The following is a 14,891-nucleotide window of genomic DNA, read 5'->3' as shown; positions in this document are numbered from 1 at the left end:
CCCTGTACCCCTGAGACCTCAGATGAAGTCAGGTCGCTGGAGCAGTTTGCCTTAGTCCATGAGGAATGGGTTAGGGACCAGTTGAGCAATCTGGACATCCATAAATCCATGGGTCCAGATGGGATGCACCCGCGGGTGCTGAGGGAACTGGCGGAAGTCATTGCTAGACCACTCTCCATCATCTTTACCAAGTCTTGGGAAACGGGAGAGGTGCCTGAGGACTGGAGGACAGCAAATGTCACTCCAGTCTTCAAAAAGGGCAAGAAGGAGGACCCGGGTAACTACAGACTGGTCAGCCTCACCTCCATCCCTGGGAAAGTGATGGAACACCTTATCCTTGATGCCATCTTAAGGCATGTCAAGGATAAGAGGGTTATGAGGGGCAGTCAACATGGCTTTACCAAGGGGAAGTCATGCTTGACCAACCTCCTAGCCTTTTATGAGGAAATAACATTGTGGATGGATGATGGCAGAGCGGTGGATGTGGTCTACCTTGACTTCAGCAAAGCATTTGACACAGTCTCCCACAGCATCCTCATAGCTAAACTGAGGAAGTGTGGCCTGGATGATCAGGTAGTGAGATGGACTGCGAACTGGCTGAAGGACAGAAGCCAGAGAGTTGTAGTCTATGGGGCGGAGTCCAGTTGGAGGCCTGTATCTAGTGGAGTGCCTCAAGGGTCAGTGCTGGGGCCAGTATTATTTAATATATTCATCAATGATTTAGATGAGGGAATTGAGTGTACTGTCAGCAAGTTTGCTGATGACACTAAGCTGGGAGGAGTGGCTGACACACCAGAAGGCTGTGCTGCCATCCAGCGGGACCTGGACAGGCTGGAGAGTTGGGCAGGGAGAAACTTGATGAAATATAACAAGGGAAAGTGTAGAGTCCTGCATCTGGGCAGGAACAACCCCAGGTTCCAGTATAGGTTGGGGAACGACCTGTTAGAGAGCAGTGTAGGGGAGAGGGACCTGGGGGTCCTAGTGGACGGCAGGATGACCATGAGCCAACACTGTGCCCTTGTGGCCAAGAAGGCCAATGGCATCCTGGGGTGTATTAGAAGGGGGGTGGTCAGTAGGTCGAGAGAGGTCCTCCTTCCCCTCTACTCTGCCCTGGTGAGACCGCATCTGGAATATTGTGTCCAGTTCTGGGCCCCTCAGTTCAAGAAGGACAGGGACCTGCTGGAGAGAGTCCAGCGCAGGGCGACTAAGATGATGAAGGGAGTGGAGCATCTCCCTTATGAGGAAAGGCTGAGGGAGCTGGGTCTCTATAGTTTGGAGAAGAGGAGACTGCGGGGGGACCTTATTAGTGTATATAAATATATAAAGGGGGAGTGTCACGAGGATGGAGCCAGGCTCTTCTCAGTGGCAAACAATGATAGGACAAGGGGTAATGGGTATAAACTGGAACACAAGAGGTTCCACTTAAACTTGAGAAGAAACTTCTCAGTGAGGGTGACGGAACACTGGAACAGGCTGCCCAGGGGGGTTGTGGAGTCTCCTTCTCTGGAGACATTCAAAACCCGCCTGGACACATTCCTGTGTAACCTCATCTGGGTGTTCCTGCTCCGGCGGGGGGATTGGACTAGATGATCTTTTGAGGTCCCTTCCAATCTCTAACATACTGTGATACTGTAACCTGCCAGAGGGGAGACTGAGATGAGCTCTTAGGCAGAAGCTCTTCCCTGTGAGGGTGCTGAGGTGCTGGCCCAGGGTGCCCAGAGAAGCTGTGGCTGCCCCATCCCTGGCAGTGTTCAAGGCCAGGTTGGACACAGGGGCTTGGAGCAAGCTGCTCCAGTGGAAGGGGTCCCTGCCCGTGGCAGGGGTTGGAGCTGGATGAGCTTTAAGGTCCCTTCCAACACAAACCAGGCTGGGATCCTGTGGTTCTGTTATTTTGATCAGTGGAAATTATGAGCAATTCCATGTTGCTGGTGCACAGTAGGAGTTGAAGTGTAGCACTGGGAAGGAAAGCTCATAGCTCAGAGATGCAGGACCAGGCAGCCCAGTGTTTCAGGAAGTGCATCTGGAAGTCTGTCAAGCTGCAGACAGTTCATTCTTCTTTCATTGGTATGTTATCTGCCGTTAATATTAACTGGATATGCAAAGCACATCTCTTGACATTTACAAAATGTTAGTACTCTTTGTTCTCATTCAGGTGGCCCTTTGCTTCTCCTCGGAATAGTTGGGGACTGCTAAAGCAAGTGACAGTGAAAGAACTTGCAGACAAGTGTTCTGTCAATAAACTCACACTGACTAATGGGCTCCTGTTCCCCTGCCATAGGCTCCCTTCTAACCCGGGCTCTTCTGCTCAGGTCTCTTGACAATAGCTTAGGGATGTCTGTGCTTTTTTAATGAAGAATTAGAAATTAGCTGACTGGACAGATTCATTGCATAGCAGCAAGCCTAGAGGGAGCCTTCCTCCACTAGCAGTTTGCATTCATTCCTAACCTGGACCCTAGGGAGTGGAGCAGCCGGTAAAAGCCTCTGCAATCATTAAAAATCCATTGAGTTATCCAATTTGCATTTAAAATACATTCTAATGCCCACTTCAGTTTGCATTCCCCAGGGAAGTGGTGGATTTCCCAGTGTTGGACACTGTTAAGATTCAGGTGGAAACTTAGTTTTGGGCCATCTACTCTAGGACGTGCTTTTGCCAAGAGAGGTTGGACCAGATCATCCTTGAGGTCCCTTCCAAGCTGGTATTCTGTGATCTAATATTGCCCAAATAAAAGTATTACTCTTAAGTTGTTTGAAACAACTTCCTTCTCCCCTGCAGTGACTCATGAACAGGTTTATCGAGTCGTACCCCCGCTGTGAGTCAGTATCTGTATGCTAAAAGGGATGCTAAGTGATGTTAGGGTGAGGGTTGAGGGTGCTGAGGCGCTGGCACAGGGTGCCCAGAGGAGCTGTGGCTGCCCCATCCCTGGCAGTGTTCAAGGCCAGGTTGGACGCAGGGGCTTGGAGCAAGCTGCTCCAGTGGAAGGGGTCCCTGCCTGTGGCAGGGGCTTGGAACTGGAGGAGCTTTAAGGTCCCTTCCAACACAAACCATCCCAGGATGCTGTGATTCTGTGCTGGGGTGTGCATATGCCTGAGCTCTCTAGCCTTAGGTGTTACATATCCTCTCTCATAGAGCTTTCAACATTTCTGTATTTAACTTTTGTTGCTGTTTCCATTAGTGCAGGGGACATTCTGTGCCTGGCTTTGTGTCTTCCTTTCCCCTCCCTCACTCTTATCATTAACCTCCTTACTTAGTTTTTCATGATGCAAATATTTGCACATCATTTAACAACATGACCAATGATTTCTTCAACAAAAAACATCCTTGTAGGGCAGGACATCGTTGTGGATGCTCTAATACCAGCGACTGCAAACTCCTAAAGTCAATCAGGCTTTAAAATAGTGGCTAAACATCTCACCAAGGTAGCCAACCAATCTGTGAACCATCGAGCCTACAGTAATGAAGTGAAAGATTTGCCATCTGATTATTTACACTTGCTTTGTTTAATTATAGTTTGAAAATGAGATCATCACGAAACTGGATCATGAAGTGGAAGGAGGCCGAGGAGATGAACAGTACAAAGTGTTATTTGACAAAATGTAAGTGTTGAGGAGCGGCGACATTTATGTCACAGTAAAGGCAGGAGCGTGAGAGCAATCAGACCACAATGAACTCTGTAGGCCAGAAAGAATTAAAACCTGTTAATGACGCACAGTATTTAAGATTGCACCTGAGTCAAAGGGGTTTCTTGTACATGTGGTTAACAAGGTGAATGGAATTGGTCTTTCAGCCTCTTGGAGCACTGCAGGAAGCACAAATACCTTGCTAAGAGTGGAGAAACCTTTGTGAAACTTGTGGTCCGCTTAATGGAGAGGTTGTTGGACTACAGGACCATAATGCATGACGAGAACAAGGAGAACCGCATGAGCTGTACTGTCAACGTGCTGGTAAGCAAAGAGAAGTCCCCAGCCTGAAATGGCTGTTGCATCCTTCATTTTGCACCTTTAACAAGAGTTGTGTCAAACAAGAGTATGTGTTGGGAGCCTCATGAAACTTTGAAGTGCTTTTGGGTTTCTTCCCTTTTTTAATGAAGGTGAACCTACGAAAATATGGATTATTCCTTCTTTAATTGACTCTAAGGGAAGATTTAAGAAGAAATGTTTCAGGGCCTGATCTTTGAGGGCTGTTCATTGACATTTACAATTGATGTATGAACAACTTTATGCAGAAAACCACTTTGACGTACAGAACGTTGGAGTAATGCGCAGTTTACTACTGAAATCTTCAGGCATTTGCAGTCCCATTTGTATGATGCTTATTGCTCAGCTTTCATATTCAAATTTTGGAGGAAATTTGAGTGTTACTATTTCATTCACAGCAGAAAAAGCTGGGGTTGTTTTCCTCCCTGATGTGAAATTTCCTCCTCTGAGCTCTAGAAATCCTGGAGTATCTGCTCTGTACTAGAAACCTTTGTCCATTTAGGCTAGGGTTGGAAGCGGTGAAGTTCTCCCCATAGCACTCACATTATGCTCCTCAGTGGAAGCATTAGAGTCTAAGATTTGACTAGCACAAAATCAGCACATATGGAAAAATAGCAAAATACATTTTAGAGACCCCCAAACACAGTGCTAGCTGGATTTGATTTTTCCAATGGGACTCAGTATCAAACTGTTAGCCATGAAATATTCAGAGCTTTCATCTCCGTATCATTAGTAAAGCTTTTATGTAGCTTAAATATATGGGGCACAGACAGCGATTATCATTTATGTGCTGTGGCTGATGGATTTTGTTCAGGCTGGTCTGGAAAGAGCAGAGTAAATAATTTGTAGCTTTAGTACTTGCACGTAATGCAGACAACCTCAGCTTGTGTAGTGCAACCGTTGTGCTGCACTGTTGCATAAGTTAAATGGTGCCCATTAGGATGGGAGAGAAGATGGAAACATCAAATCAAATATTGGGAGTTTATTTTTAGTTTGTTTTTCCTCTCTGTGCACAAAAGAACACTTAAGAAAATGGAAAAAAGGAGGGATGTGGAGAGTTGTCACCAGTTTTTGATCTAGTAAGTGCCGTTACTTTGCCCATAGAAAAGTCAGAGCATCCTCGCGAGCAGAATCGGAGTAAGAAAAGCTGCCAGCTCTACCAAGGAAATAAAAGTTCACAGACACCGAATGCTTTCAAACATGACAACAATTTGTAAACCTGGGAATGTTTCCTTGGGAAGGTGAATTTATTTCCCTTCATCATAATACTCTGAGTTTCCTCCGTGTAATCCTCGCCGTACCAAGCGCAGGGGGACCGATGGCACACTTGGCGGTTGGTTTGGTTTGCTCTGAGTGCCTGTAACAGCATCTCCTGATACTGATTTTTGTCATCTGAATTCTTCAAGTATTTGTAGATGATAAATTTTGTGGGTGACTTACTGCTGCCAAGTTAAATCACCGTGAGACAGCCACGCATTGAAGTCTGCAGGAAATGCAGGAAAACATCTCAGGGCAGAACTTCCCCTCGCTTTCAGTAGGCGTGATTTAAAACTGGAGCTTGACTTTAAAGTCCCGTTTGCCCTCCAGGGGCAACTGAGCCTTTTCATCATTGTCCAAGCACCTGAAGTGAAATTTATGCCTTTGCAAAAATCCAACCCAGGGCTGATACTCGGCACGATTCCCACCTGAGGTCTCAAAGGGTCATTAATTGGGAAAGCAGAGGCTTTCACAGGGTTAAGTTTGCCTGTATTGACTACAGTTTAAGTCAGAGGTTTTAATATGCATTTAAGCCAGTGCTAATGTTAAAAAATAAAATACAAGTTGTCTCCATTCCCTCAGCTGCTTATTCCGACTGCTGACAATCCTGGTAAAAGCAAACATGCCATCAAGGCAGCAGAGCAGATCATTGAATCCCAGACTGGTTTGTGTCGGAAGGGACATAAAGCTCATCCAGCTCCAACCCCCTGCCGTGGGCAGGGACAACCTTCCACTAGAGCAGGTTGAGCCAAGACCCATCCAACCTGGCCTTGAACACTGCCAGGCATGGGGAAAATCTAAGGAGGGATCTTGCTGAAAGCTCAAGCTCTTCCCCTCTGGTTACTTTTCATCCCCACCAGTTGCTTGCCCAATTGGCTGCAGAGCCGCACATGTGTGGGCCAGCACAGCATAAGGGGGATGTGGGAACCTGTCCCCAGAGATGAGGCAGGCACAGAGACAGGCTTCTGGAGGAGAGGGATCTGTGGGAAATGTGACATCAGCCTGCTGCCAAAGTATCTTCCTGTTTTAGTTGATTTCATGTCGCTGCTTGAGCTGCATCAGAAGGGCAGAGCAGCTGGCAGCAATATTGGGCTAAAATTCAATAACAGCATTGATCCATCTAACTCAGAAGTCTCCTGTACTTTAAAAAAGCAATCAAAACACAAGTAAGATAAACCGGCAGAAACTGTTCATGTGGTTCAGTTTGTCTTTGGAGCTGAAGTCAAAAGCAGGGAGCGGTTACATCAACTAACATGGCATGTCCACGGAGTAATACATCATTTCCAACCATGGAATATGGATTCAGTCATCTTTCGGTTCTTTTTTAAAGGGAACAGTTTTCTATTGAGATTGCACATCTATTCGAGAGATTTTTTCCAGGAGCACGTAGGGACAGGCCAAGGGGAATGGCTTGAACCTGCCCGAGGGGAGACTGAGATGAGCTCTTAGGCAGAAGCTCTTCCCTGTGAGGGTGCTGAGGCGCTGGCCCAGGGTGCCCAGAGAAGCTGTGGCTGCCCCATCCCTGGCAGTGTTCAAGGCCAGGTTGGACACAGGGGCTTGGAGCAAGCTGCTCCAGTGGAAGGGGTCCCTGCCCGTGGCAGGGGTTGGAGCTGGAGGAGCTTTAAGGTCCCTTCCATCACAAACCGTTCCATGGTTCTGTGATCAGTGGCTACTCAGACTGGTTTCATTTCACATTGAAACTTACTTTAATTCAGAAGAAATTTCTTTGTATTTTGTTTTCTTAAATATGTTTTAACTTTTGAAAGCAAACTTTAAACTCAATTCAGAAATGCCTTTAATATCTCACCCAATTTAACATACCTTGCATTTCCAATATTTGTCATGTTAACTAGTTTATCTCAAGACTGGAGGCATTCAAACATTTCAGAAGAAAGGGATGATAATATGTGGCATGTGAAACCAGATAAATAACATTAATCCAACTTCTTCTTTCCAAAGAAACTATTAGAATTCAAGGGCCGATGATGTATTGCTCAACTAAGGCTTGGCGTTTTAAATCCATACAACAATTGTTGCTTAGAAATGATGGGTTTGCATATTGCAAAGTTTCAAGTGCAAACGGTTCATGATGTGTTACTTGCAAATGCCAGACGCACATTTCTAGCAGTAAAACTCTTCCAAATCCTAACCTTTGCAATGAGACATAAGCCCTAATACGGTACATCATGAAACATCACAGCATTCGACTTTGTGCGTTAAATAACTTGTGTTCTAGCACTGGAGGCAAATTTCATTTTGCAGTTTCGAGGTCGATGTTCCACAGTTATGAATTTTTAATGCAGAGCATGTTCTGTGTACATCCCAGGCTGTGAAATCAAAGGCTTTGTAACAAAATGATGTTGTTTTTCAGAACTTCTACAAGGAGATCGAGAGAGAAGAAATGTACATCAGGTTTGTAATCACGATCGGTGACAAACTCTGCTTGCCTTTCTGTAGGGTAACTGAAGGAAATTAAGCTCATGTTAAGCAGTCAGCTGAGGGAAAAGAGGTTAAAAACCATACCTGGAACCTTAGTACGTTAAAAACTCACCTGGAAAACAGTGAGTGTGAGAAACTAGAGTCGTGACGTATGTTTTGTCCCCCTTCTCCTTCAGTTATATTACGATGAACACTGAGGTCCTCAGTAGTACTGTCACATGAAGAGAATAGAATCATAGAATAGTTAGGGTTGGAAAGGACCTTAAGACCATTTAGTTCTAACCCCCCTGCCATGGACAGGGACACCTGCCCAATAAATAAGCCCAAAGTAAGCTGAGTAGGAAAATAAGTTTGCCTCCTGGTGAGGTCCAAAATATGTGACTTGGGGTAAGAAGGGCTATTAAATACTAATATGACTGATGCCTGTTTGAAATGTAAAGCTTTTAGGAGCCTTTCAAAATCCATTTTCCTACACAGTAAAACTGGTAATAGATTGTTGTGCTTTTTGTAAACCTCAGGGTTCGCAGTCCCCTATTTGTACTTTGGCTTAAAATTGGCTCGACTGTTGTGCTAAAATGATGAAGCTTGTGTTTTTAGCGCCCTTTTAGGTATCCAGACATTATTCATGAAGTCATTCTCAGGTGCTTGTTACCTTGTTGGAAGAATTTTCACTTGTGAACTTGTTTCCTGCTGTTTGAATCATTTTAGTGCTTTATTAGTCTGAAAAAGGGAAGTAAAATCTGGCAAAGAGCAGGATTGGTAACTGTGGACAAACATGTAGTGTTATGAGCTGGTGGGCTGCTCTGTTCAGCATCCCCATAAAGACAAATTGCCTCTTACTGGCAAACCCCCACCCAAATTATCTCCTGTTTCTATTAAGAAACTTACAATGTGTCATAATAAACATCAAAGTTATGTATTCTCATTGGCTTTTCAAAACAGTTTTGATTGGGTTTGAATTGTCATTAGTAAAACTCAACAACCAAATGAAGAGAATCCCCTTCCAGAGGTGTGATTATACTGAAGGTAAGTAAAAAGACTTATATCTGTCACCATGGCTGAACAATTGGAATGAGAGCTCCTGCAAAGCAAATCTGTATTTGATACATTAGTCAGCACAAGTCATTTATGTGCGTTGGAAAAAGACAACATTGGAAATGCAGATGGTCCTAAAGGTTGTCTGCACACAGAAACAGGAGCTTTAACTAATCCCACATACTTTTAGTTGGTTGGAGATAGAGTTGAACCATTATAATCTGCAGACTAAATTATTTAACAATATTTAAGAACTATTGGTTTTATTACTTGCAGGTATTTGTACAAGCTGTGTGACCTGCACAAGGAATGTGATAACTATACAGAAGCTGCCTACACGCTACTTCTGCATGCAAAGCTTCTCAAGGTAAACACCAAAATCCATCACAAGCTTCAAAAGGCATGTCAGCACTAACCCATAGTGGTACTGTCACCCTTAGAACGTCTGCACTTTAAACTGATTGACAACTGCGTGCTGTGTCAGAGCATGCTTTACTCATTTCATAGAATCATAGAATAGTTAGGGTTGGAAAGGACCTTAAGATCATCCAGTTCCAACCCCCCGCCATGGGCAGGGACACCTCACACTCAACCATGGCACCCAAGGCTCTGTTCAACCTGGCCTTGAACACCGCCAGGGATGGAGCATTCACAACCTCCCTGGGCAACCCATTCCAGTGCCTCACCACCCTCACAGTAAAGAATTTCTTCCTTAGATCCAATCTAAGCTTCCCCTGTTTAACTTTGAACCCGTTACCCCTTGTCCTGTCACTACAGTCCCTGATGAAGAGTCCATCCCTAGCATCCTTTAGCCTCATTCAGACACTGGAAGCTGCTCTGAGGTCTCCACGCAGCTTCTCTTCTCCAGGCTGAACAGCCCCAACTTTCTCAGCCTGGCTCCATACAGGAGGTGCTCCAGCCCCTGATCATCCTCGTGGCCTCCTCTGGACTTGTTCCAACAGTTCCATGTCCTTTTGATGTTGAGGACACCAGAACTGCACACAATGCTCCAAGGGAGGTCTCCCGAGAGCAGAGCAGAGGGGCAGGATCACCTCCTTCGACCTGCTGGTCACGCTGCTCTTGATGCAGCCCAGGATACGGTTGCTTTCTGGGCTGCGAGCGCACACTGCAGCCGGCTCATGTTCAGTTTCTCATTGACCAACACCCCCAAGTCCTTCTCTGCAGGGCTGCTCTGGATCTCTTCTCTGCCCAACCTGTAGATTTCATAGAATCCCAGCCTGGTTTGTGTTGGAAGGGACCTTAAAGCTCCTCCAGCTCCAACCCCTGCCACGGGCAGGGACCCCTTCCACTGGAGCAGCTTGCTCCAAGCCCCTGTGTCCAACCTGGCCTTGAACACTGCCAGGGATGGGGCAGCCACAGCTTCTCTGGGCACCCTGTGCCAGCGCCTCAGCACCCTCACAGGGAAGGATACAGCCACTACTTTGGTAATGAACTTTTCTGTGCTGAGACGTGTCAGAGAGGTGAAGATGTGAGGAGATGGCTCTGCCACCTTCAGTCCCGCAGACTGGTGCATTTGGTTGCCTGTGGGTAGAAGTTCGAGTGAGTAAGTCGCTGAGTCAGTGGCTATAAAGATCTCATGTATTCCCACAAGGGACACGAAACAGAACTGCCAAATTGCGCAGCGCTTACTCATCACACTTCGCATGTATGAACCTTTTAGACAAGATAAAGCATTCATTCCCTGCTACAGGTGCTGCGTTGCCTGCAAAGATGATGGAATGAACCATGCCTTAAAACGTCAAACTTTTACCTGTTATGGCTTGATCTTGTTAGTCAATATGCTTTATGGGACATTAAATTAGAGTTTAGCCAGTTTTGTTTTTTTCTTAAGGAGTGTTTTTTGGAGACCAGATGATTTAATATACTCCTTTAATTCACTGGAAAGAAATGCAGTTTTCTTTTCTTACAATGGAAATCAATAGAAGATGGCAAATGTAAGGATAATATTTGTCACAGGTTTTCATCACTAAGTGGGTTTTTGTTTATAAATATGTATAGTTTGGAATTATTTTATTCTAAAAGTACATTAATCTATCTCATACAATATCCTGTTACTCCCAGTAGTTAGTGGATGGAGTTTAGTATTCCTTGAGCATCAATACTGATATGTGTATAACTTTAAGCGCTTGAGTTTTCTGTCCAACCTTGAGGACAGGACTTTCAATGACACTCATCGTTGGCATATATTTCATTACATTGATTTTAATGGGATCACATTTAGGTCAGGACTGAGAGCTTTCCATAATTTCACCTTTAAATGTGTGAGAAGGCTCTCCCTGTGAAGGTAGAGCCACCAGCGCTTCCTCCTGGTAACCGCAAGCTGATGAAGCATGAACAGACTCAAGTTGTATTTTCATCCCATTTAGTCAAAACTAAGATGTTCAAACCCAGCAGAAAATAGTGGCTCTTAGGATGTTGAAAAAGATGCCATTGCATTGCAGACTCTGGTTGGAACTTGATGATCTTAAGGTCCTTTCCAACCCTAACTATTCTATGGTTCTATAAGTTTGTGTTTCTCAGAAACACAGCTTTGTGGTGCAAAGTTGTCCAAATTGTCTCTTTAGCCAAACACATTTTGACCAAAGTAAGAAGTAATTGGGTGAGATTTAATAAGATACAAGAAGTAAACCTGGGTGATATTAGTTTTCATGCTTATTTTCATTCAGTCAGTCATCTGAACCCATAATACCCCTTGTGCTTGAGTAATATTACCAGGTGGTTTTTGGTCTTTCAGTGTATGAGTTAAAACAGAGCAGGATGTGACCTTGCCTAATTTCAGTTCATTGGGAAAACATTCTCATTTTTGGCAACAGAACTGAAAGTAGAAAATCCTTTTTTTGTTGGCTTTTCCTATCATTATCTTACTAAAGGAAAGGTGTGGATTTTCCACATAGATACACTATGAGGAGAGTATTCAAACAGCAGCACATGATTTGCAAGAGACTCAGATCCTGAGATCTGAGACGGGGCCTTAAGCAACCTGCTCTAGTGTGAGGTGTACCTGGCCATGGCAGGGGATTGGAACTGGATGACCTTAGGGTCTTTCCCAGCCCAACCCATTCTCTGATTCTATATGTAACAGTAACTCTGTGAATAAATCTGTGAGTTACTGATCTCCACATGATTTTTTTTCTTTTCCTAGTGTGACAGCATTTTATTTGAGCAGGCAGACCTCCTCCTTTAGTAACTTTGATTTTCAGAGAAGAAAGTGAACAGTTCTTTCATCAATTTATGTTTTGGAACTCAGTTTCTGGAGGCAACAAGTCCTATTGGAGCTCCTGTCCCTGACTCTTTTTCAATCTATGAGAAGTTCCATTTGATTTAATGGTTTGTGATATGATTTGATTTGATAAAGGTTGGTGAGTCTATAAGGTACTAATTTCCTGCTAGACTCATGGAAATAGTTATGGGAGGGTAGGCTTTAGTGTTAGTGTCCTGTCTGGGGAAAACTCCAGTATTGTTCTACCCCCAGGTAGGTCCTAGGGAACATTAGTGGAAGGAGAGAAGGGCAATGAAGAAGAGGTGATAGGAATACTGGAGTCCTGAGGTTTCCATTGCATCCATTCCTTACTGGACACTAGAGTAAAAGCAGCAAGGGAGAAAGATGTAGGGAATTGTTTGGTCCTGTGAGGTCTACGAATAAATTCATTTAATATCTGTGCCTTGCTTCTCATCCATTAGGCATTTGCTTGAAGAGCAAGAGCTACTAAGACAACCTGTATAAAGTTAGTTGTGCTTTTCTGTGCCTCCAAACATCCTCTATGATTTTTAGCCATTTAATTTCTGTCCTGCACTCCTTTCCATTTATATTGATGTATCTGCTTTGGGGCTTCTCTCAATGTAAACCTGAACATGTTCATTATGCATCCAGCAGGTTGTACCCATCAGCAGGCCAAGGTTGGTCTCCTCAAACTTTCTGTGGAGAGGAAACTAACTCATGAAGCTTCCCTCCAGCTGATACATGCAATTACCCTCCAATTAGAGCATTCAAATACATGATCCTTGAGCCCAAGGAATCAAAGTACGCAGCTGCAGAAAAAAATCTTTGTTAGGGCATTAACTGTGGTACCAGTTCTTTAAACAAAAAATGTGTGTTTTCTCTAGCCTCATTTTACTGCCATATTTCATAACTTTGGATTTGCTTTCCCTTTTCTCCTCTTTCTTGTATGATTTAGTGGTCTGAAGAAGCATGTGCAGCGCATCTTACGCAGCGGGATGGATACCAAGCTGCTACTCAAGGACAGTTGAAAGATCAACTCTATCAAGAAATTATCCATTACTTCGACAAGGGCAAGGTAAAAAGGGAAAAAAAAAGTCCAAATATGTTTTTCGGCTTTTAAGTTGAATAGTAAACGTGGTTTGCATCCAGTGACCTTCAGGGGGCCTTAAACTTGTTATCAGTTATTTGGAGTGCTTTATGTAAACGGTCCACCAGCTAGCACTTAAAGTAATGATACTAAAAAAAAGAGGAAAGAGAAATCAATGGTACATTTATAACTGCTGTGTTAAGAGGAAATAGATGTGCATACGATGCCATGGAGAAAATAAGAAAGTGATGCATGTAGTTTGGGAGACTTAGGTTTACTGGCAATTACAACCGCTAAGGCAATCCTTCAGCTACCCTTGTTTTTCCTGTTGTACACAAAACGATTCCCTCAGAGAATGGATGTCTGTGGTTCATGTTATAAGAAGGTGGAAATGTTCTCAGATGAATTGCAATTGCAGCTTTTATTGCATGATGAGTTTGCATTGGGCATTGCATAGTGGGAAGGGGAGTGTGCTGGTGTTACCTGCCACCAGAGGTGAAGAGTTTAACTTGGTAGACAGGGACATATCAGTGTTTGAGTATTTTATGCACAAAAGTATTAAATAGAGAAGTAGAAATCTCTTTGACAGAGTATTCAGAGGCACAAACTTGGGTTTTCAAAAGCAATCTTTGTTTCATAAATGTCTTGCAAATAGAAACATCATTTTCGGGCAGAACTCGAATGTTATCCAACCAGCTCATGTTTTCCAAGTCAGTTTTTAGCAGAATCAGATTAGTATTTTGATGGAAACACCCCCTAAAAGGTCAACTTTTAGACCTTATCTCAATGGAATATTTAGAAGTTGTTAATAAAGGATGCTAAATAAATGCAGGGGCTCGTGTAGGTGCCTTGATGCCCGTGCAGTGGGTAGCACTAGATTCCACAGCACGCTCCTGCTGCCCAGCAAGCTTTTACTAACCCTTTAACAGCAGGAAAGGAGAACCTCGATAGAGGTCAGAACTGATTTGAAAGTACATTTTAACATTGCATTCCTCTCTGGAAGGGAAAAAGCCAGAAGTCACATGTTTTTATATTGTTGGTTTACATCTTTATGGCTTGCCAGTTAGTCTTTTACGATGCTCATATACTTGCGGTGGGAATTGTTTTTGTGAGCACCGGGGCCAATGCGTTTTAGCTGTAAATTAGAAGCTGCAGCATCCTTTCGAGCTGTAGTGAAAACAACCTGGCTTAAAGCTGCAGCCACCCCGTTTCTGCTGATAGAAGCTAATGAGCTGTTTATATAAACAGCAGGCAAAATACCTGCTGCTTACTTTCCAGCCCGTGCCACATTACCCAGCACGGCCTCCACGCCTGAGGGACCTGCATTAGGCTGAATAAGCAGTCTTAATTCTTTCAGGTTTTACAGCTAGAAATAAGGCTGTGCCTGCTTTCAAAGCAGATAGCACTGGAAATGCTGTGTTTTCCCTTATAGGTAGATTATAAAACTAAATCTTCATGATTCTACGAATTTATGGTGAACAATGATATTGAAGGGACCACTGTGATTACTCATTCCTATTCCTTTTATAAGTCATATCATTCCTGCATGATGTGTGTGTGTGAGGAGATGATTCATTTTCAAAGCACTCTTTTCCTAGTTACAGATCTTTCTTCTCTCATTTTCTGGCCACTCCAAGTTGGTGTTAACTTCTTGCATTGTTCAATGAAAAGGAAAACCAAAATCAATATTCACTGAGAATCTGAGCATCTAACGTACATTTTCAAATGTCAGGAAGCTCAAAGTCAAGGTTTCCACAGTAGAATTAAGCTAATCCTCTCATTTGGGATGTTCTGACATTAGGTTAAACCAACTCCTTCTGTTTACCTGTGCAGTTTGCAGATGCAGTCCAGCAGCTA

At 43.9% G+C, this 14,891-nt stretch overlaps 1 protein-coding gene across 10 annotated transcripts in view; it reads left to right on the top strand.

Moving 5' to 3' along the window:
- Positions 1–14,891, top strand: part of DOCK1 (dedicator of cytokinesis 1) — a gene marked incomplete at its 5' end in the record, with an annotated part of 322,176 nt that overhangs the window by 248,704 nt on the left and 58,581 nt on the right. For 8 of the 10 annotated variants that reach the window (XM_080621564.1, XM_080621560.1, XM_080621556.1 and 5 more), the window contains 5 exons: positions 3,509–3,594; positions 3,786–3,942; positions 7,604–7,644; positions 8,983–9,073; positions 12,903–13,022. In XM_080621564.1, coding sequence (XP_080477690.1) covers positions 3,509–3,594; positions 3,786–3,942; positions 7,604–7,644; positions 8,983–9,073; positions 12,903–13,022 — 495 coding nt within the window. The remainder of the gene's footprint in view (positions 1–3,508; positions 3,595–3,785; positions 3,943–7,603; positions 7,645–8,982; positions 9,074–12,902; positions 13,023–14,891) is intronic. The other 2 variants (XM_080621561.1, XM_080621557.1) reach the window with 1 other exon arrangement.

This window comes from Psittacula echo (assembly GCF_963264785.1).
Source record: "Psittacula echo genome assembly, chromosome: 6".
Lineage (NCBI taxonomy): Eukaryota > Metazoa > Chordata > Aves > Psittaciformes > Psittacidae > Psittacula > Psittacula echo.
Note: the sequence above shows the minus strand (reverse complement) of the source record. Positions and strands in the feature narration are given on the sequence as shown.